The 23,668-nt window shown below is 38.4% G+C and overlaps 1 protein-coding gene across 5 annotated transcripts in view; it reads right to left on the bottom strand.

The window, feature by feature from the left end:
• Window positions 1-268: 268 nt before the first annotated feature.
• LOC134793112 (NAD(+) hydrolase sarm1-like) overlaps window positions 269-23,668 on the bottom strand; it is an 81,554-nt gene continuing 58,154 nt past the window's right edge. For all 5 annotated transcript variants that reach the window (XM_063764642.1, XM_063764643.1, XM_063764647.1 and 2 more), the window contains 10 exons: window positions 13,098-13,250; window positions 8,256-8,452; window positions 7,395-7,857; window positions 5,950-6,192; window positions 4,501-5,822; window positions 4,179-4,414; window positions 3,493-3,782; window positions 2,596-2,762; window positions 1,898-2,080; window positions 269-1,601 (listed from right to left, as the gene is read on the bottom strand). In XM_063764642.1, the coding sequence (XP_063620712.1) occupies window positions 1,927-2,080; window positions 2,596-2,762; window positions 3,493-3,782; window positions 4,179-4,414; window positions 4,501-5,822; window positions 5,950-6,192; window positions 7,395-7,857; window positions 8,256-8,452; window positions 13,098-13,250 (3,225 nt within the window). In that variant the 3' untranslated portion in view covers window positions 269-1,601; window positions 1,898-1,926. The remainder of the gene's footprint in view (window positions 1,602-1,897; window positions 2,081-2,595; window positions 2,763-3,492; window positions 3,783-4,178; window positions 4,415-4,500; window positions 5,823-5,949; window positions 6,193-7,394; window positions 7,858-8,255; window positions 8,453-13,097; window positions 13,251-23,668) is intronic.

Here is a 23,668-nt window from a genome sequence, read left to right on the forward strand (position 1 = left end):
GATATTGATACATCAAGGCGGTTTGTTTACAGGTGGCCTACGTCAAACGCGGAAATCGAAATTTCTTTATCTGCCTCTCTATTCATCGAATAGGCAAGAGTGATAGAGAGGCAGAAACCGAACTTTCGATTGTCGTGTTTCACGGAAGGCCATGTGAATGGCTTAGTGCCGCCCTCTACGCAGAATTTTGCGTAATATTCCCTATTGAGAGAGTTTTAGAAACCCAGTTATTAAGAGGTTAAATCTAATAGGGATGAAAACAACAAAATAAGTCTCATAATTTTAATAATACCATTTATTTCACGGTTAGAGCTAGTACATAAATATATATCTTTATAAGGGGTAAAGTATAGTTATGTTTAATCATAATAATATGGTTAACTCATTATAATCAATGACTACATTAACAATTTATTCTAAGGTAAAATTTTGTACAATTTTCAACAATATAAGGTACAAGATGAATGAAATCAGAGTGCTGAAAAGTTAAATAACAGGTAAAACTAGCAATTTCATTATTTCACATAATAATTTCTAAAAGATCTAAGCTATCACATATGCATATTGTAATTTTGTATAATCCGCTTATTTGACATTATACTTTATTGGCAAGACACTAAAACAAGAAATAATACAATATGTCCATAAATTCACATGTAATTTGTATAGAGAGTGAAGAGATAGAGAGATAAAAATTAAATAATTCATTAGGTATTGCAAGTCAGAAAGCGTAAAAGCAATTTGCCATACTACAACGAATAGCAAACTGTTGTATTCAACATTATTGCCACCTCGTGCGGTGTTCTTGAAACACTGCAGGGTAGCAACTACATGTCACATCTCAATGGTCAATCCACTTCATGCACTCAAAGAGATTACAATTTTATTGATAAATAAATTCTTAGCTCCAACGGCTAGTTTTTAAAGCAACTAAACATGTTACTGTGCTTTCATCATAAGGGCACATACACATTTAGGCTCTCGGTTTATACAAGTCTATTTTGAAGACTTCTTATTTATTAGACGCTTAGTGAGATGATTCACACTTCACATTGCATAAGCCTAATGTGAACGCGCCCTTACTAATAACAGCGGATTTACGAGCCTGTATTCGTGTATAACTAAAAAATAATTTTAACATCGACATACACAAATATATATACTTACACAATTGTGCACACTTTTGTACTTTAAAATAAGATTCACATAAATATGCGATAAGTCCAATAAGGCAGCCATTTACAAGGCACACACTGCAAGCGTATCGTTTCACGGGTCGCACTCATCATCAACATAGTCTAACTTTGTTCACACATCGGTCCATGAAGTTTTTTTTTCTTTTCGTCTGCGTGGCAGCTTCTACGGGAGTATCTAAGGTGTGGGGTGGTTCGTCCAGCATGCCCTCGCAGCTTTTGCACCGACGCGATTTAGTCTCTTCACTGTAGTCCAAGTTGTCGCTACTTTCGGATAAGCGCTCTGGTAGACTATGCAGGGACTTTATTGGGGAGGCGGTTTGTGTGCTTCCGATGGACAGCTGGTCGCAACTAAGTGAGAATACTGGCGAAGCTTTTTCTAAGGATGATTGGCGGCGTCTTCGCGGTCTGTGGTCCAAAAAATAAATTGGTTAATATTTCTTGTAGTTCGGTAACAATCTCCACTCTGTACAGGGTTAGGATCTATTATTTAATTGTTATCAGGTTATCACGGCAGCCGAAAGTTGTCCACGTCCGCTGCTAGACGTAAATCTCTATGAAATAATCATACAGTGGTCGGTCTATTACCGCCCTCATCCAAAGGAGTCTGTACCAGTAGGTACGTCTTTACGTGGGAATCCAACCATCCCTGCTTCTACTACGAGTATTGTAGGTACTACAATCTGTTAAATGAAATCAAGTACCTAATAGGCGGCAGCGTGTAGCTGTCTAGTCAATCGTTCTTGTCACTGCCCCGGCTCTCGCACGAGGCCATGCGCTGGTAGTTGGGCGGGCCGCGGCCGATGGTGGCCGTGCTCGGCGTACTGACGTCGCGAGACCTCAGACCGTCCAACCGGTTCGACAGATTCGATTTGCCGCGGAGGAAGCTGCAAATTAAAACGAAAATATTTGTTTATTTAAATCTAGGAGAGACAAAGATTGATGATAAGCCACTCTTCTTTCAAACAATAGGTACAACTTTCAAGCCTCATAGTTTGACAACATCTTTAACATCTTAACACTCTTACACTTGGTCGCGATCAGTACGATCGGTACGGAAAACTTAGTGCCTCGTGCTCTCCAGTATTAGAATGAACTTCTTGTACAGTGAGCTGCGAAATTGCATGGAGAAATTAATTCATTGATAAATTCACCATGCACTTTTACGGCTGATGGTACAAGCTTTTTCTAGGAGCTAGGAGTTTGTAGGTAGGCGCCATAACCGCTTACCAGGCGGGTTGTACTTATTCTTATTTGCCACCATCATGGTATATACAAATAAACTGGTGAGTTATCCAACCAGTACTGTTACAGTTTTGTAAACACAAATAAAACGAGTACAATAATATTTACAGATAATTCTCAAATTAGGAGATGCATAAGTCACAAAAAGTGTGGTCACCTTTCTAGTTTCTCAACGCAGGCATCCTGGTAGTCGTGTATCCACCGCACGGCGTTGAACTTGGACACCGCGCGCATGTCCTCGGGCAGTTCCTCGGGCTCCGGCCAGGCGAAGTTGTCGATAATCGGCACTATGTTGCACTGAGACTGCAACGCTGCCACTATCTCCTGGAATTTTAAATTATTTAATTAGTTAGATTTAGCCTTATGAGAGATTGCTCGAAGGGGGCTATTCATAAATTACGTCATTTCAAATTAGGGGGGGGGGGGGGTCTGGACGTCGGATGACGGTAGCATGAAGTAGGAGGAAATGGGGTCATTTGAAGCATGATTTTTGGATGATTATAGGGGGGGGGGGTCAAAAATCGATGACGTAATTTATGGACAGCCCCAAGGACTCCGTCTCAACACTCTCAACTTGGGCAAAAAAGCTTTGTGTGTTCGGCTGGTCCTGGCCCTTGGCATGGCCTCGAATTCTATAGGTCGTACTTATAACTCAACCAATTTTCGTAAAGTTTAGTGAGCAGGTTTGATAATTTATATTTTAGGGGATTACATGTTTAGATTTTTTTTTCAAAATGGCAGAGCGGGGTTGTAAAATCTACAGCTTACAGAGCCACCAGTTTTTAACTAGATCAAACAATTCCTTAGTTAGGTTAGATCCCTCTAAAATATTTATCAATGGACTTTTTTGTTTGATGATGACGATGTCATCTCTTGGGTTTTGGGTTACGCCATTTCTTACCTATGCTATATTTTATTTTTTAATTTCTCCGTTAATTCGGCTGCTCACGATCGAATAAGCTGGTAGTAGTTATTTAATTAAATATTAATTTAAACTGACATTAGGTAATGGGTTGAACTAAAACTAAATTGAATATCAAAGTTGTTTGCTTACCCGATGGACCCAGTCTTTTTGCTCATTATCATGCTTGCACCTGTCCAGTGCATATGGCGTCAGAACCAATAGGAAGTGCTTCGCCTGTCTTATGCTCTGTAGGAGATTATTGTCAAATTTGCCGGCTTCTAGCCTCTCTACATCGATGAATACTGTGAACCCTCTGAGTTGTAGGTGGACTTTCAGAAGACTGGCAAGTTGGGAGCCATTCGATCGGCGATAGCTCACGAATACGTCTAGATTCTTCTCGAGGTTCTCTTCGCCCTTGCTTGGAAGAGTGCTTTCGTAAACTGGAAGCGATAAACAAAATGCTTTAAGCCGAGACATCGTCAAATTTTCAATAGGTTGATGAATTATTGCTGTTTTGTTTACTAAGTTTTTCTGGTAATACATTGGAACACTTGTTACGAGAATGTTTACATCGCTCTTATCGTAAATGTAACTGCGTTATTTTATCCAATAGATTAAGCTTGTGATAATCCTAGCGGCGTCAATGTAATTTTCATGTTTGACTATTATTAAAATAATTGATCTAGTATTTTCATCATATCTTTGATGCGCTATAACTTTGGACAATATTTACAGCGGAGACTGTGACTGGGTTTTTAAATTTTATGCTCATCGTAAAAATATTGCGTCTCTTGCCTAAGGCAGGAAACAATTAAAATGATTAATGGTCAACTTACCTTTGATAGCATTTAGGATCTGAAGGCGGTGAATGCTGTTGACGATGCGACATTCGTTCTCCAGTTGTTCATCGCTGAGGCCGCGGATGGACTCCTTGTCGACCCCGGCATTCAGCATGGAATACGTGTAGATAGTGTACTCTGGACCAATTCCTCCTAAGAACTCGTTGAGGCTACCCGTGTCTCTTGAACTGTAATCTGCCATTTTCTTCAACTGCTGAAGTTCTCTTGTGAATCTGAAATTCAAAAAACATGCGTTATATAAACACGCTTTAAGTAAATTATGGCAATATAAACAAAATTTTCAAAAGTTGAAACCTACCTTTTTCGTTTGATTCCATTTTGTAAACCTATATCTTCCTTGAGATTTTCTTCTGTCAGTTGCAGTAATAAATCTCCATCTACTCTACTCTCATAAAAGTTATTCGCATACTCAGAGAATCCTATTTGTTTCACCCATTCTCGTACGTCCTCAATGGACCATAAGGGAACCTGCTGTGAAAGTTTATGAGGCACTTCTTCCCCAATAAGCCGCAAAGCTTGTGCCGCATATTTGGACGCCACCGCGTTTGGACAGCTAGCCACTTTCTTTAAAGATTCTATCGCTCCTATTTCTCTGAATATTTCAGTATTGCCCTGTTGTTTTTTGATACCAGCTTCCATACAGAAATGGAATGCTGCTAGATTTCTCGCTTCCTCCCTCTTCGAGCTGAGTACTGGTACGAGTCGTTGCAGCCAGGTTTTGCTCTGGCCGTGGGCATGTGCAAGGTTCGATCGCGCGAACTCGGACGGATTATGCGTCGTAACGAAAGGTTCCACCAAATCTAATGTACCGGATTTCAGAACAGCAGCTTCGATTTCTTTGTTTGCTACTAAAACTGCGATGGCTAAGCAAGCGTAATACTTGATATTGTCGTCAGTGTGGAAAGCTAGGGGGAATAACCACATGGGAACTTTTCTTTTGATCATTGCCTCTTGGTTTTCGGCGCCTCCGTAGAGAGACAGGTTGGCGAGCGCCGTCGCACAATGCCGCAGGGTTTCTACATCATTCTTTCTGCATTCGAACAGTACAGCATCCAAGCCTCCTAATTTAATCACGTCGCTGCAAGTACCTTCGCTGTGTTTGAATAAGTGTTGTAAAATTCCAGTGCCTATTCTAGAGTGGTCTACCGAGTTCGCGTGTTTCGTACAAACGCACGCTACGTTTACAACTTTTTCAAGGCCGTTTTCAACAACGTGCGCTCTGTTCTCAGTAGTTAGGCACTGTTCAAGAACTTTTGCTGATGAAAATTGTAAATCAGGATTGCTTGATTCTAGGCAGTTAGTCATTAGGATGTCCAAACCGCCGGATGTTCGAAGCGTGTTGCAAAGGGAATATCCCAGTTCATGTCCGTATGTTGGTACTGCCCACGCTCTCCGTACCATCTCGTTTAATTTGTTAAATTGTACTGAAGCATTTTTTCTATCAATCTGGTTATTCTTAACAGATGTAATAAAGGCATTCATTCTCGTTGAATATTTCGCTATGGCCTGTTCAACATCCTTCTGATTAGAATTTGCATTTAGCTTGTCTAAATCATCAAAATTTAAGTTAGTTAAATCTTCGTCGCCTGGTTTAATCGTTCCGTTTAGCATCTGACTCATCTGCAATCAAAAAAATGCAAAAAATGTAGAAAAATCGCACGAGTTTAATCAGGTTATGAAATGTCAATAAATATGGTGTAATCGTAATATTTTCCGCCCATAGACTTGACTTTTATGGTAAACTTACCTGTGATGATAGCATTGTTTTCGAGGAGAGGTTCTTGCTGGAGATTGTCATGTTGGAATGCGCGACGCTGGAGTGCTCCTTGTGGCTGAACATGCCGCTTGAGGTGACAGTGTGGAGCGCTTGCGTCGACGCCATAGCCTTTTTCTCGGCACTAAAAGCCTCCGTCTGTAGTTTGGAACTTGTAGCAGACATGTTCTTTGCTTCTTGAGATGTTATATCACCCGCTTTTAGCGACCGCTGCTCCTAAAAGCACAAAATGCCTCGTATCAATAAATTGAACCGCGAACAAAAACGCTAATGACTGTCTATTAGTATTCTAATTTGATGCGGCAACAAACTTGTCGAATTCCGAATAGTCATACTGCGAGCATTAATTCTGGAAAATACGTTTGACCTCAGTACATGATGAACTTGTTATCACTATAGCCACTGTTATAATTTAATTTTTACCGCGATGTCTCACAAAACAAATATTTGGTTTGATAGTTACACCGGTTGCGATGCGCAATTTAGGTCTGGGACGTCGTCTCGAAGACATGGTTAGGTCGGAATACCACCGCGACGTGTCACAGCTCTAAGAGTACTACATTTATATCAGAAAACAGTCCCACGTAAAACGACTCGGATTATACGTCCTATCGCTTCTATTGGAAATAGGCCAATCGCGCGGAACTGGCGGGCTTTTCGTGAATATTTTAAGGTTTGTGTACAGACGTACACAAACCGTAAATACATATTTAGAAGGTCGACCGACAGCGAGAACTATTAGGAGAAATTGCTCTCACCGAAGGATTTTGAGTTTGCAGAGGGAAGCGCGATAGGACGCCACGATGGACTGGCCACGGGGCCCCCCCGCCCGCGGACATTCCGCTTCTATATATAAGCGAACTATTCGTGTACAGTATCGCGCCTGCGCAGTAACTGACTTCCGCATGCGCTCGCGCGCACGACGGTCAGGCGTCGACTGAGCGCCAACGCAACGAGCGCGCGTCCAGCGATAAGCGCTCGTAGATAAATGCTCTCACCGGTCCTGGCGATCCTCCGCGCAGCATCCTGTTGGCCCATGCGACGATGCGCGCCATACTTCTACCATACTCGATATTTGCGGAATTTCTCCATTTTAATGTTGTGCTTTCGAGACAAGGAGTTGCGCCGTACTGAACATTTCGGCGCGGTTATTGTCGCTCGTACTAGCACCGATATCGATCGGTGGCTGTCTGGCGAGGTCACGTCCTTCGGCGCGCCTTTCAGACTCCTACTAGCAGACGCGGCGAAGACACTTATACGCTACTATATACGTATTTATAAACGAGGTTTTGCGCATGCGTAAATGCTTTTGTTGTGGGGGTCGCTTAGATACCAAGTGGCGACATGCACATGTTTTGGAGCAGTTAAGATGAACTTAACACTGGCTTAATGAAATGTTAATGTAAAAGTAAACTTACTTGAAGGTACGCCGCGTTCTGTTCCGCAGCGAGCCCCTCCGCTTGCAGCAATTTTCGTGACGCTCCAGCGGCACTTCTTTCCGCATACTGCAAGTCTCCATGCTGCAGATGTTGCATTCGTGAACTATTAGCTTTTGAATTTGAGGCACTGTATCCATCCGTCACAACCCGAGTAGAACTAGCCGACGAAACTTGTGCAGCGCTGTATTTGAGTTTGTTCGCCGAGTTTAGACTAGCGTTGATAGATGCGGCATTAGCCAAACTAGGGAGCAAGGGATTCTCGCTGACAGGCGGAGGTGTGTCGGATTCAGGGAATGTCACAAGCGGGCCGTCTTCAGAAAGCTCGCACATGTTTCCCATGTCTGTGATGTCACCCATGTCACTGAGATCCCGGATATCGGGCAAGCTGTTATCGCTAACTATATCTCCCTGATCCACTATGTTCTCCATGGAGCTTCTTAATCTGGAAAACGAAGATAATAGTGTCAAGAAATTGCTCACGGTTTATAAATAAGTAACTTATTTATAAATTAGTGACTAATTACGCACACGAAAATGCACTAGAAACAAAATGTTAGACGGCCTCCCGAGAACAGGAGCGTTGCTATTGTTTGCCGGCGTGTAACTGCAAACACGAGAAGGGAAACATCGGGTGGGAATTGGCAGAGGGCCAAGGTCGCTCAGGTGAGCTAACTCCGAAAGGCATGTGGCAAATGCCATTAAGCCCCAATCTTCATTAGAAACTGTATATCTGTTATCTTAAAGCCGACTAGACAAAAACATTGGCACATGTATCTATATACACGCTGGTCTGACGCAAGTGTAAAGCTGTTTCAAAATTAGTCGTTTTCTTGGACTCACCTGTTGAAGTTCATTGAAGCCGCTGTGTTGCTCAAGTTCTTCATCTCTGAGATGGAGCTCTTCAGCTCTGTGAGATCTGACTTCATGGAACTTGCTTTCATTTCGGAAGCTGTTCTGTGTTGATGTTGGAGTCTCTGGCTTGAGCCCTGCAGTCGTTGACTAGATGCAGCGCTGCTAGAGGTCGTGCTCGAAACCATCTGTAACAAACACAACATTAAATATGATAACAACGTTACATTATTATGCAGACGTAGTGCATCTAACGTAGTTGTATTTACTGATAGCGCACCGCTTGTAAACAAGAATATTAACCTCGAGAATACGGAAAATACCACGTTTTCAAGTCACTAGTTAAAAGAAAATAAAAATAAATGGCTGTGGTCTGATAATACAGACGTCCTCCGAATTCGTTATCTAGACTACAACTGTGGGTTCAGTGCCAATGCTAGAGGAGTTTGTACGGAGCCGTCACGCGTCTTGGCGCACCAACGGCCGAGGAAAATAAGAGCCAGGGCTACGACAAAATAGAAATACGAAAATAACGCGGTCGTTTTCAATGTTTTGTTTCAATATTGCTTAACAATCGACAGTTGACGACTAACGATACCTACGCATTTGAGCGTCACGTGGCCTCTTTCTGTTCCTCTTGCATGTCTATATACTGAATACTATTGTGTTAGCTGTCTATCACTGTGATTTCTTCTTACAATTAAATTTCTTGACAACCCGAGCACACCCGTGCTCGACGCGCACAATAGAAACAATGCGTATAAACTAATTTATTACCTGCAAAAAATATGGCCAAGCATATTTTGGCATCGGGAGTCGTAATTGAGAGGTATATGGAATGAATCAGCTTGTGTGGGCGAGATGCAACAAATGGTAGGCATGTCCGAACTTCGAGGGGCCTTGAACCCCGACTAAATCTCGGTGGAATCCAAATGTTTGCTGATACGACTTTTAGATGGCTTATAGTGTGGGCCCATCGTATTACTCACTTAGTAAGAAAACGTGTGATTTTTATCAAGCCATAAATTTCGTTTAAAATTAGGATTTAGCGCCCATTCAATGGAGCATATCACAAGATAAGTCGTAATCATTAACTTATTACTTTACATTTACTAAAAATAAGCACGTATTAAACTCAAAGACGAAGGTCTTTATTGTCTAAGTAGCACAATTTGATGGGTGTAAAAAAGTAGAGAAATAAGGTCGTCATAAACAAAAGAACAAAGGGAGGGTTGTTATTACAGTATATTAAGGTCATCCAGCGCGTAAAAAGGGCAAATACTCTAATTTTATAACAAAATTATGCAGAGCAGCGTAAAATTATTAAAATATCTTGTGAATATGCTTCTAAATTGCAGTACCCATGCAGTACCGACTATTGTAGTAAGAACTTGGATTAAGAAAATTCAGTAGTATCCACCTACGTCAACAAATGCTTTTTTTCTTTCCGTCTTTTCTTTCAACAATCAACAACAGGTCTCTATGGACTAATTATTATTTTTAGTAGTAGGTACAATAATATCAACATTGCGCTAAAATCTGACATTTTCAATATAGCATTCATTGCTTATCTGCGGTAGCAGCTAGAAGGAATTATGGTGGAAAACTAAATACGACTTAAAAATCGTCGCGAAAGGGGAAACTCAAAGAAAAGTTACAAGGATCAATTTAAAAAACGGATAGACGTATGTACATAGTGTCTTTAGAAAGCGAGGGAACTTACAATGAGAAGAAAAACTGAAAGGAACTGGCCCGACTGCGGCAAGAGATTTTCTTTTAAATTATTAAGCAGTAACGTCTGCAAACGATGCTATCAAGTATCAAGCTTAGAAATAAATCAATAAGCTTAGACTAGCGAGTTCAAGCCTCGCCCGAGACAGTGAATTTTTCCACTTTTATTTCTGTTCCATCTCTCTCTTTCTGTTTCTGTATTTTCTGTTAATTTAAATATAACCGAATATTATTTTAGGAGAGGTTATGTATTGTAATATATGTGCCGGAGTGTCAGCACCACGGTATTACCAAACGTGCCCTACGTTACGCCATGTCTGCCACTGGCACGCCGCCAAACGCAGACACCATGTCTTGCTGCGCCCATAAGTCGGTGGCATTAATTACTAGAGGTATCACAGACACGGCTTTTATGTTTTATTTATGTGTGCTAAACACATGTTGGACTATATCATTACATTCGGTTTGCACGTCACGAATTTTAATTAAATTTAATGACAATACCGCCGTAGCCGAACACGTTACGATATGGTTGCCAACGCCTCGTTTAGATCAAAGCTCCGAAGGATCTGTTTTGGTTACAATTTGGCTTGTGTGACTCAGTATCAGTATATCATTCTTAATTTCTGTTAAACGGAATCAGTAGTGTTTGCTTTGAATTTTGCGATATTTCACACGCTCGGAGCAAGCTGTGAACAAACACATCTTAACCTAATTGTCTGTAGATTATTGTAATGACAGATATATATTCCGCAAGGTTATGTAAGTACATTAGCTCATTTGTAAAGGCATACATTAAGACTTCCCACCGCGTCGTCTAAATTACTAGGACCCATATAGCGCTCTGTGATTTACTCTTAAGACAAAGACGAGCTAATTTCGTTCAGCTGCAAATGATATGCATTCCGGTGACCTCGTCTCGATGCTCCCACAATAGGCACATCAGCCGGCGGCACAAGCGTTATTTTATTTTAAATTTTACCGCAAACACGGCTGGTCGAATTGAAAATAAACCGGCCATTTTATGAACCGACCGAGGCCGGTGTCGAAATAACCATCTGCCTATTTATAGTTATGGGATATGAATAATCAAGAGTTTATCATATTGTTTATAGTACGGAAACATTAAAGGGTTAATTAAATTTTAACTACTGCTTCTTAGAAACGTTCAAGGATGTTCTATTTTGGAAGAAATTTCGTTTAAATATTTCCTGCTTGTTCCTTTTTTTTTATTTCTATGCCGTGCCCTCACTGCGGAATATTAGATTGAGAAAGTGTTGTTTCCCTTTATTTTGACCTTAATATTGACGGTCCATTGCGTTGGATTTCCTCTCCTAGACGGTACCATTTCTTTCCACCACAATTCTCATTACTTTAAAGGGGTAAGCAAGCTAAAGGGGCTGTCGAATGCTAGAGTTTGTCATGAACTAAAATTACCTATTCACAATTGTCTACCCAATTGGTATCATTGATTAAGGGCTATAACTAATAACCGGCATCTCTAGTTTCCATTATCCTGTCAGAATATAGGACCCCATTAACCCATTATGCACATATAAAGGAGTGCCGACACGGGTTTACTGCGATACGGTTCTTGACCAGGCACTTTGCTTACTTATCTCTCTAATCTGAAGTTATTTGATGCTTTATTGTGTCGTCTAGAGAATAAAACAATAAACTATCAGCCAAGTCGCACGTGAATAGCAAACTGATAATACTGTGCTAAAAATTCCATGTTTATATGCAAAAATATACTATTTTCTTTAGAAATAAAATGATTTTTTGACAAAAATCTGTCATTGTCTTAGGAATAAAAGGGTCTTGGAAAAAATCGTGCGATCACTATTCTAGGCCAAAAGAATGAAAGCTCTCGCGGCCAAAAGGTTTGGCGTGAGTCTTTCAAACCGGCCATCCTCTATGTCCATATACTTGTCAGTTTTGTCACCAATGTCTTTTAATCTTTTTCGAAACTTATGTATTCTCTTATCCAGAATTAGAAAGAGTAAACTGATAGTAGCGGGCGTGTGTTTCTTGGGATTGTCGCGTTATTGTACCATCATATTTTTTTATAATTTAAAGTTTGGTACTTACAATCTAGTTTTAACTTAAATATGCCTGAATCAAATAAATATTTAACTGCTATCGGATTGCTCTTCCTTATCTTGGATATCAGTACCTATAGGTACAAAAGTACGAAATGATATTTGATATTATTTACCAATTGTTCTTCTATTAAGAAGTCTATTATTTCCCCCAGAGTTAAAAGATCAATGGAAGTCGCTGTCGTAAAAACTATTGAAAGATAACGTTGCCAAGCGGGCTCCGTTAGCCTCGCAAATCCCTACGTACTTGTACAGGTACAAATTCGATTCGAGTTTTGTTTTCTTATACAGTCGACTCTCGTTAATTCGAAACTCAAGGGACTTTTAAAATATTACGAATTATCGAGAGTTTGAAATATCAAATAGTACGAAATTTTTGAGAGAAAAAATATGAAAGTTCGAATTATTGAGTAATAATCAATTATGATTTATTAACTGCTAATTTACATGCACATACATAATGTAAATTAATTATAAGAGTTTGGGAAGAAGTCTGTAATATTAGTTTGCTTCAAAGCACATTGCGGAGACTGATCAATAACTTTTTTTTAACAGAAATACCTAGCGCCGGAAATGATTTTACAATAACAAATGCTCGTGCAACGATGAACTTGAACTTGTCTCAAATGTAGGGTACTTACACTTACCTCTGAAATCTCATAACTTTGAATTGTAGAGTGTCTGACGCCTATGAGTTCGAATTAACACGTCGTTTTGTTACGTAGCTATGTTTTTTTTGTTAGAATTACCAAGTGCTTAAAAATGTATTGAATTATTTCTAAATATAAAGAGATTTTCTAGGGAACTCGTGATAACTTCGAGTTATAGAGAGGTTCGAATTATCGCGGGTTTGAATTAACGAGAGTCGACTGTAGAAATAAAAGAAAGTTCAGTTTTTGAATAAAAGCACAAAATTTTCCCAGGTCTTACCAGCAAAGCGCTAAAATGAGTGGGAATGGGAAGGGCCGAAGTAGATAAATACAAATAAAACAGTAAGTACCTGTTGCGTGGAAGAACTAGTGACTTGCGTGTTGAGAGCCTGCTCCCGGCGGGAGAAGCTGCTCTTCTTCAAATTCTCCATCACGGAGGCCAGTTCCTTGGCGCTTCCGTTGTGCTTCAGACTGCTGCTTCCATCGAGGGAGAAATCTGGGATCTGGAAATGACAGAGAATGATGTTTAGATTCATTGGTTCGTCCACTTCCGCCTATATAAAAACATAGAAAGTAACTACAGGCACTTTTTGGCATGCCAGTGACACGGTTTTTTTTGTCATTGTCCCTGTTAAGCAGATATGTATCAATATTTTATCCGGCAATCGATTTATTAATTAATATAAACTACGAGATTAGTTAACACATATTTTTGATATTTTACGGCCTCCTATAGCCTAATTGGTAGTGACCCGGCCTATGAAGTCCTGGGTCAGAATCCTGGTAACGGCATTTATATGTGTGTGATTATCACAAATATTTGTTCGTGAGTTATGGATGTTTTCTATGTTTTATTTAAAACTATATTACATACATCATCATCTAGTATCCACAAAAGCCTATATATAGGAGCATATATACAACACACATATCTATGTGTAAAATTGTCCTGTATATGTTCTATAATAAGTAATTAATATTTATTTATTTAGCACCAAGGTATACATACATACATATATATATATATATATATATATATATATATATATATATATATATATATATATATATATATATATATATTAGCGAAGGAAAAAAATGAACCTGAATTTAACTACAGTATATAAATAATAGAATATAAATAACAGAAAGTAATTGCTCACTTCAAATTACAGAAATAGTATTACATTAGCATTTATCTCTGATAATAATTGCCAATGATTATTATTACCGTAAATACGGTCGTTATGTAAGTTCCTACGATTACAGATAATAATTTGCAAGTGCATGTAAATATTACGAGTAGGTACGATCCAGTCGATAACAGACGATGAAGACCAATAGCGGCAAGCGATTCCCTATCTTTATCATAACTCATAATTGCAAAACGAATAACACCGATATTCATTTATACCGATCTGTTAGATTTAGTTGGAATTATTTTTGAAAAGTTGAGAGTTTAGAAAATATTTAAATAAACTACTTGAATACTGCAAAAGTTATTATATATCTATTATCAACTTAACTAGGTACCCTTGAAATACTACAAAAGATATACGAAACCGTTAACATATGGTAGCGTAGCACAGATCGGCAAATGCATAAATGACATACACAACTGAATAAGCAGAAATTGTACTTCACCCATACTCGCAATTGTATGATAAACGATGCACTAACGATCTACGCAGATTTCTTTGAACTACGTACTAAGATTGATGGACATATAAACCTTTATTGTTATCACTAGTGTTCTGGGAAATATGGAATTAATATCGAATTCAGCGCGAGGACAGTAATTGCTCTTATTGACTCTTTGAGTGGGGTCAAAGGAACTATCGATGAGTAGGATGAGTCATTGGGATAGTTGTTGACGGTATCGGGAATCTGTTCACGGTTTACTGTCGATCGCTTGATGCGAATACCAATGAGTTGGCCAGTTGATGGACTGGACTGGTCTATCGGTTCAATAGATTACTTATATCGATATGTCAATAACAAGAAATGTTTGAGCTGCTGCTTCTTTTAGACGTGCGCAGTGTAGGTGATCTCTTTTTGTGAAAAAGAGCTGTAACGACTTTTATTATTGACAGAATGTGTAAAATAAAAATGAGTCGAGTTGGGTTTGAATAGAATTGAGACATCGGGGAAATAAAAACACGAGTTTTCTACTCATAAAACTTGATTCATTTGGGTTGCACAACGCGTTTTAGTTTTCCTTTTCGTACCGTGAGATTCTCGCGCCTATGACACGAATTGTGAAGTCTCATAACAGCCAGGGTGACTCATGTAGCCAAGCATTCGATTACGAAATGCTCACGATTCTCTATCGTCAATCTATTAGAAACACTTGATTTAACTTACCGTTCATTTTGGAACGCCCACGATCATTTACATACATTGACAGTGTAGTTTGAAAACTTGTTCATATGTAAAGGATCGATGGTATCGATTGTGTAAGGATTTTTGTGGGATGATTGGTCTGATGACGTCGGGTGACGTGGATAATGCTGATGTCATGGCCACGCCGGCCGGCGTCGCAGCGTCACAACACAGGCATTTAGAAACTACCAATCAAAACGTGTCTAACAAAAACGGTCAATCACTATTGAAGATTATTGAAGCATTTTACATTTCGGTAATTTAGCGATTAACCGGACGTTCTCACCTGACAGATTCCATATATATTAAAGCAAAAAGCGTAGCAAAGTTTATATCCTGGATTACATGCGTCATTATTAGAACGGTTCATCAGTAATTTTTAGCAAGAACTTTTTGCAGACATTCCTTCACATTGTACATCCGAGTATTCTGTTGGTCTATCAACGTTACGCTCGCAGTTCATTGATTAGTAGGTACCTTACAATACAATACTATCTTAACACTCCCAAGCGATAAGCACGAAAAAAACTCCAGTGACATAATAGGTCGATCCTCTGAATCATCATTTGCAGAAACGTCGTCACAATCCAAGCGAACTGTATCACTGTTGTGATTATGTTGTATTACGTCAGTGAATTAAGTGCTGGTGCAATGTATGCGTCACAGGACGTAGTTTTACGAAGGTACACTGAGATAATACGCTCGGTTTCATTCATGTCGATAGCGATAACGTATAAACACTTAAATTTGGCTGTTAATATATCAGCTTAATTGATGAATGTGTATGTTTGGACCAACATAATACCGGGAATGGTATCCAGGGAAGAACAAACTAAATCGTTTTCTGTCAGGAATTATAATTTTTGAGTTATGGGAGAGTAAATAAATCAACTCTTGAGATTAAAAGTTAGGTACGATACGTACGCTGACTGCAATTAGGTACGTAGTCTTTCCTCTAGTCTATACGTTCTATGCATCTCGGCACTTACACGTGTGATGATGAATGCAATGATTAACATCGTTAGGCTACATTTTATGCATAAGTTACGTAGAATACGGTCAATTGGTCTACGTGAACCGCTACTTCATGTGTGAATCATTGCTGTGTTGACGTATCAATAGGTACATATACATTCAACCAATGCTTATTGGAGAGTCATATGGGAAGATCCTGATTTAATTTATATGTAGGTACATTATTATTCAGTTCGACTTTGAGGTTACGCGATAATTTTGTTTTGAATTAAAGCTGTTTTAGCAGTGTAGGGTATAGTATAGTAGAGGTATACTATGCTAGACAAGAAATCATCTGAAGTTCGACAGGACTATCTCAAAAGCTCGCTTGTTTCTGCTGACACAGAGAGAGAGAGATAGGTGAATAAATTACAAATGAAACTATTTATGTACGCACACAACATCTTCGCAGACTAACTTGCTGTAAATATTTAGTGCAAACATACACACCAAAAAGGTGGTTAAGTTAGGGAAAGAGGAAAATAAACATGGATTTGAACAACCAAATAACATGTCCAGGAATTATATATTACATAAAAAGGAAAACAATACTGCAACGGTTTGAGCGATACCTAATCATTCAGCTCACGTCGATGTGAGCTAGCCCTGGGAAATGTGTCGTTGAAAGCTTTCACGAGTCATCGCCATTTCGCGAAAGAATATATCGCCTTCCAATGGAATTCGGACCTTATGCGCTACGCGTTTCATGTGTTATTAGTTCGGGTATAGCATCACATATCAGCGAAGATTATGCACTGTTCGTTCTATGTGCCAGATGCACCGAAGTCCGTTGCATGCGCGATCAAGGGACATTGTTAGTGAAGGTCAGTTCTGCATGCACAATCGCTCCATGCGTGATGAAACGACAAAGATAAATTAATTTTATTGCATAACACCAACGCAAAGCTTATAATGGATAATAAACATTAATGATCAGCGGTCATTGTAAACCTCCTAATGATCACTAAACTTACATAAATGGCCCAGATAAATTGTAGATCAAACGTGAATCGCGAATTACATATGAACCTCCGTATAGGTACAAGGCGGATTTGCTACATTAATAATATTAATATCCATTTACATAAGCGGTAGATTAAGTAATGATATGCCTTACAGTGGAACCGGTAACCGATCAGACATTACACTACGCTAAGTAAATCCAGTCCAGGGTGTTGTGTAAAATATCACTATTTACTATCAATCTATGGTTGTCAGACATAGATTTCAGGTTAGTTTAGCTGTTAGGCAATTTAGACCTAGTTCATAAATCGTTTAACTCTGTTAGTTCATCACGCACGATTTACGCTGATTTATAGTTCTGAAAATATGTTGAATTATTAGAATGTTGGTACATGAATTATTATGTCAATTACGTGTATTAAGTAATTTAATACGTGTGCTAATAAATTTGTTTAGGTATAAGTCTTTTTTCCGCAAAAGTTCTTCAACACTACAGTGAAAAGTTTTAACCTTTTACCTGATAAAAAATCATATATTTTCAATCATACCTGTACCTAATACTCATTATTTTTCCTTAAATAAGGTTCTAATCAAAGTGGTTACCGGCGCCCCGCTATGGTTCAAGTTCAATATTATAGGATAGTATAATGGTTTACCTTGTGGTTATCCAACACCTTTAAAAGTTTTATCACTGTATTAGTCCATCAACACAAATATCCGCATATTTCGCTTTGTATATTTTGCGTGGTGTCTTATCTTGTGTATGCACTGGTCAGTTATCGTGGTCACGTTCGAGCTCCGCGTGCGTATCGGATGCTGCTGTGGGGCGACGCGTGTCCCCGGCGCGGAGTTCGCGGTGCGACTGCCGGTGCCGGTTTGTATTCTTACACACAAATCCGAACCCGCAAACTTCAAACCACAATGCTAGCTAATTAGAATGGCGAACGCGCCGGGTGGCGAGGTTCCGCCCACGGTTCTCTGTATCCGCTTCACGGTCTTATCATTCAACGAATTCAACAGTTTCCACGCGTAACCCTAAACATGAATCGCTTTGCAACTCCTGGGTAACTTGCTTAATTATTCGTAAGTCTTAATTCCGCTTCATCTCTTTGGAATTATAAATGCATTCCGTCGTTATTCGTGATATGTGTCAACGAGCTAGTTTTATCGTCGTGGGAGTGATGAACTCCAGACCTTATCAGTCAAGGCAGTTGCGGTGTCAAAGGGTATAAAAACTAACAGCTTTCCAGATCAATATCTGTCCTAAGATTTGCAAGAATTCAATATGACTAAATGATAAACCAAAGAATTTAATTTCAGGTCCCCATCAGAACCACGGATAGAATTAGCAAATCCCTTAGCAGATGTTACACTCAAGGGCCGTAAAGAAAACATAACTGAACATCCTGAAACAGTCACAGCAGCATCGGTTTACATTCGCACACGTGGACGAGAGATTAATACACGCCACTAACACGCCCCTGCTGAAACACTATACTAAGTGAATGGCAAAAAAAAAATCTTCGGCTTCTGTCGCGAAGCAACAAGTCAACGACCTTTCAATGTCAGCGTGAATCGTATAACGAATCATCGCTATTGATGATTAACGGATATTAACAATCTCGATGTTTAGCCACCAGTTAGAGCGATAAAATCGAGATGTCATTAGTAAAACGTTATTTTAAGCAACGAATTGCTTTGAACGATAGTCGATCGCCGTCTGGCCGTACTGTCCTAATTACACTTCCAAGCGAGATGAACAAAGAAATTCTTTGTCCGGTTTGCGAATTTAAAATTCAGTAACAGACCAATCTGCCGGGTTAAACAAATGAAACCTTTGACTTGCGCAAGTAGAAAATTTGTTTTAAATCGCAGACTTGAAGAGTAGACGATTATAATGGCGGTTAATGGAATAATAACAAGGTTGAGTAGACATAGCCATATTGGGACTTAAGTGTTTTCATTGGAGGATAAATTCCGATGTTATATGCCATATTGTCGATACCTGATTGAAGCATAGACTCTTACACCCACGCCGGACTATAGTTACATATCCATACGTACACAGTTGTACACCTTTGCTTCTTCTTCATGGACAAATGTTCCACGTGATTGAACAAATGCGTTGTAACTTATATTATAGCTATAACTTGTTTTAGTACCTAAGTTCCCACAGCTTGTTTATATAAGAGACTCAATTGACCTAAAAAGATGAATAATAAACCAACGACTAATGAGAATTGAAGTTAATATTACCTATTTTCATATTAATCGAACAAACGTATGGAAATGTGATAAATAAACTGGTTGTGTTGAGATGAGTCACTTCGCTCAATCGGCCATAGTCGCACTTTAAGAAATATGAAGTTCTACTTGCCGTCAGTTAGGTTTAGGGGCACGATTCGACATTGTTCTCGATTGCTCGTAAAACATGAAATTAAGAATAATGTTCCCTTCAAACGTCTAGACTCTGAAGCATTTCGCAAAACATAAAAAAAAATGTCTGAATTCCCATGGCACAAGTCGTCATTAAGCGAGTCAAATTCGACTCTTGATTTGTCATTACTCCTTGAGGTTTGTAATGTATAGCGAATGTAATTAGTCGCGAGTCCGCTGTAAGTGAAATGTTGGTAAATAAGTGAGTAAGCGCACCTTATTCATCTCGGGTTATCTTGCGGTGTGGTATAACCGCTGTTTCAATACCAACGGTGACTAAAACTGCAAATTGATGCATTTTGTAAACATTGAACGGAAATTGAACATATGTTCATTTTAATGGACCCATTTTGTTGCATTATCATAACAAAAACTATTAATATTTTAATTAATTAATACAGACAATTTTCAGATATGGGGTCGTCCATTAATTACATCACACAAACTTTCGATTTTTCAGCCCCACCTCCCCCCTTGTCACACTTATTCATAGAAAAAAGATAGGTCTTTAATACGTACTATCACATTTGGCATGACCAAAAACTATACTATGTATATTCAAAAAGCCTTATGTCCAATTTGCCAGATAATGTCGTGTCTCATTTTGATAGCATGACTTAATCAATGAAACAAAACAAACAGGGATAGCTGCATCGCGTGAGTCAGTGCAGGTTTTGTGCGGTTCTGCGAACGCATCTACCGTTTCTTCGAGATGTGACTAAACGAACTGAGTAGCTCCATTCATAAAACTATATTGCGGCTCGAAAGAATAATGGCCTAAGTTGATTCAAATGTTACTCATCCGTACTACGTTCCTTATCTAAACATGTGGTAACTACAGTTACGTTTAACTACTAACAAGTATTTTAAGAAAAGTTGTGTCATCAATTGTTGATATCATATCAAAATTAGTGCGATTATGAGAATTATGAATTGGAAATTTGTAAATAGGCTTGCAGTAATAGGTAGCTTTCCTTGACAGTACCTACTGTCAAGGAAAGGAAGGAATTCAGTATTTAAAAGCGAAATATTTATACATATTTTGATGTATCGTACACAATATACATGTCATATATATAATATATATGTCGAAAAGCATTTTCACTGCTCGATTTCCATGAATTTTTTTTTGATGAAATGTTAAAATCGTAAATACAAGAACGGACTTATTCATAGGCTTGGCACCAAACGACTAAATATTGACTGATTATTTAGCACCTAACAATTTATTGTAGGTTTAGTCAAGAATGTATTTGTTACCTGAAATATGTCGCCAGGCTTAGTTTTTACTAAAATATTATTTATTTTGCTATCATGTAATTTTCTGTTCATTGTGACATGCACAAGCATGTACAGTCACCAGCAATAATATATTGCCGGTGACTGTACATATTTCTTTTATGATTATTAGGCAAATGAGCAGACGAATCGTCTGGTGGTAAAAGAAATTTTAAATTTATCTATCAAATTATTACTTGCAGTTACAATTGTTACTGGTAAGCTTAATTAATTAGTGTTGATCTGTTGATGTACCTAATAAAAATAATTAGCCATCGTATCATAGTGATTGGATCTCTTCTTTGACGTCTTTGTGTGTGTGTGTGTGCGCGTGTGTGTGCGTGTGTGTGGTGTGTGTTTGTGTATGTGTGTGTGTGTGTGTGTGCGCTTGCCTGCGCGCGCGTGTGTGTGTGTGTGTGTGTTTATATATTTTGTATGTAAGGATTGTTATTTTGATATAATTAAATGCATACCCTTTGTTTTTTCGTTGTATATACGTACTTTTGGATTATATTTCTGTCATTGTTGTAGTCCTACCATGTGTATCTATATTATATTTATCATTTCCTACAACATCCACGCTGATTCAAAATTCAGTAGGTAAGTACATAATTATTAGAAACCCTCGGAGTTAGATCATCGACGTAAATACAGGTTTTAGTAATGCTTACAGATTTTCCTTATAAGGGTATCGGCTATGCTAATCAAATGGGTTTAGCTCTAATTACCTTTTTGGCATTTGCATTAAGTGCTTAAATATCTACATCTATGTTTATGATCGCAAGTAATCTTCCTGGAATGATTGTGACATTATATTGATGTTACTATGTTACATGTATAACTTCTGGGAAACAACTTTTTGTTGTCAGTAATTAGTTTTTATTGGTTTTCTATGTCAGTTATGATTGTTTAATTGTTAATAGTCAGGCGGTTTGTTGGTGTGAGTCATCCTTCATTCACGTGGCCTCTTATCATAACACATGCAAGTGTTACGGCACACACACACAGAGTACCTGCGCGTGCGACGACGGAACAACTAACCATGACTATGACTCACCTGTACATCCTGTTCTACCTTCGCAGCACTTTCACGATTAGCATGCATTTATGTTTTTTATCGATCGAGCACATACGACACACGACATATTACAGAGCTATCGAGTCTAGATAAGTACACTATTTTTCTCTCTTATTCATTCAATCTTATTTAAAGTCTCGAGTTTTTTTTATTTGGAAGAATTTAGCTTTTTTTGTACATATTATAACGGTGTTGTGTTTGTGTATTCATTTTGTTTTTTATATCTACGATATATATATCATTTAATATTTACCAGTCGGTTTTCGGTGAAGAAAAACATCGTGAGGAAATAGGACTAATCTCAAAAAGGCCTAGTTTTCCTTCTGGGTTGGAAGATCAGATTGCAGTCGCTTTTATAAGAACTAGGGCCTGCACCTATTCTGGATTAGTTACCAAGCAAACCCTAGGCTCCCAGAGCCGTTGCAAAAAAGCCGGGACTATGAGAGGAAGTTGATTATTTAGATATTATTGAATCATTAATTGATTTGCTTCTACAAATAGATAGTACATATCTACTTAAAATTTCTCAGATAAGGTTTTTCACACGAGTTAATTATTTCAATTGTCCTCATATCTTATCCAAATACTTATTAAATGTATATTTATTTACTATTAAAAGGCATACATTAACATTCCATTATAGTGCATTCCTTCAGATAACCTATCTTCTTTATAAATCTTTACAAAGTGACTCACAGACTCGGTTTTCGGTATCGACTGAGCGAAATATTTCACATAAAAAACTTCTGATCGTTCGTCACGTAATAGCTGGTAACAGTATGTCGCAATTACTTGCGTATGTTATGAATAATATAAATGCTATTAAAATGCCACACGTTTAACAGGTACGTAGGAGTTGTTCTTACAATAAACTTATGTTGTTAAAACTTTTGTGGTCTCTTTAACTTTAAAGATTATGACTTTCTGACCTACTTGGAGTTAAAAGTGAACTTTAAGTACTAGCCTTTTTAAATAGAGACGTGCAAGGGGGGCTATTGGACTGAGCTAGGCTACTTTATCACAAAAATTGCCAACTGACAATTTAATAATTGCTTTATCAATAAATGATGTCAACTTAAACTTTTGCTTGACAATTCTCAATCACACAAATCTCACAATTTAAGTAGGCAGGTACCTCGAGTAGGTTAAAACAACGCATTTAAACCGATTTGCAAGATCGAAGTGATCCCATAGAGCTCCGTGATTCGTGAACAAAGTTTTGTACGGAGCTCTAAAAAATTATGAGTGATGGAATGTTCTAGTCGCAAATTTTCTTCGCGTTGATCCATCGTATCGTAGATAACAGACATGTGACGAGAGTTGTCATAAATGATGAGAGTTGTCATAGTTGCCATAAATGTTAAATCCTCTAAAACATATTATCTACGAAATATCAGCAAATAAATTGTTGATTACGTAGATTGTCGTAGATAGTGGAGTCATCATACAAAATTAAGATGCGTTATCATTAATAAATTGATATTTTTTACCGTTTACAACTTTACATTCCTATATATTATTCAATGTTACATCATCTTATGAATCGGTGTACATATTTGGAAACAGTTAAAACATACCTACCTGCATACGAGTACGAAAGCCAAATTTTTAGTTCTCGGAATTCAGGGAATTTGCAAAATCAGAGGGCCTAACTATGTTCGACGTGTTGCCCCTCTGTCGCACTTGTAAATTCGTACGTTAGTGTGACAGAAAGGCAACACGTCGAACGTGGTTCGCGGTAGGCCCTCAAGTTGAATGGTAGCGTGTCGA

The sequence above is a fragment of the Cydia splendana genome, chromosome 8 (assembly GCF_910591565.1).
Source record: "Cydia splendana chromosome 8, ilCydSple1.2, whole genome shotgun sequence".
NCBI classification, from domain to species: Eukaryota; Metazoa; Arthropoda; class Insecta; order Lepidoptera; family Tortricidae; genus Cydia; species Cydia splendana.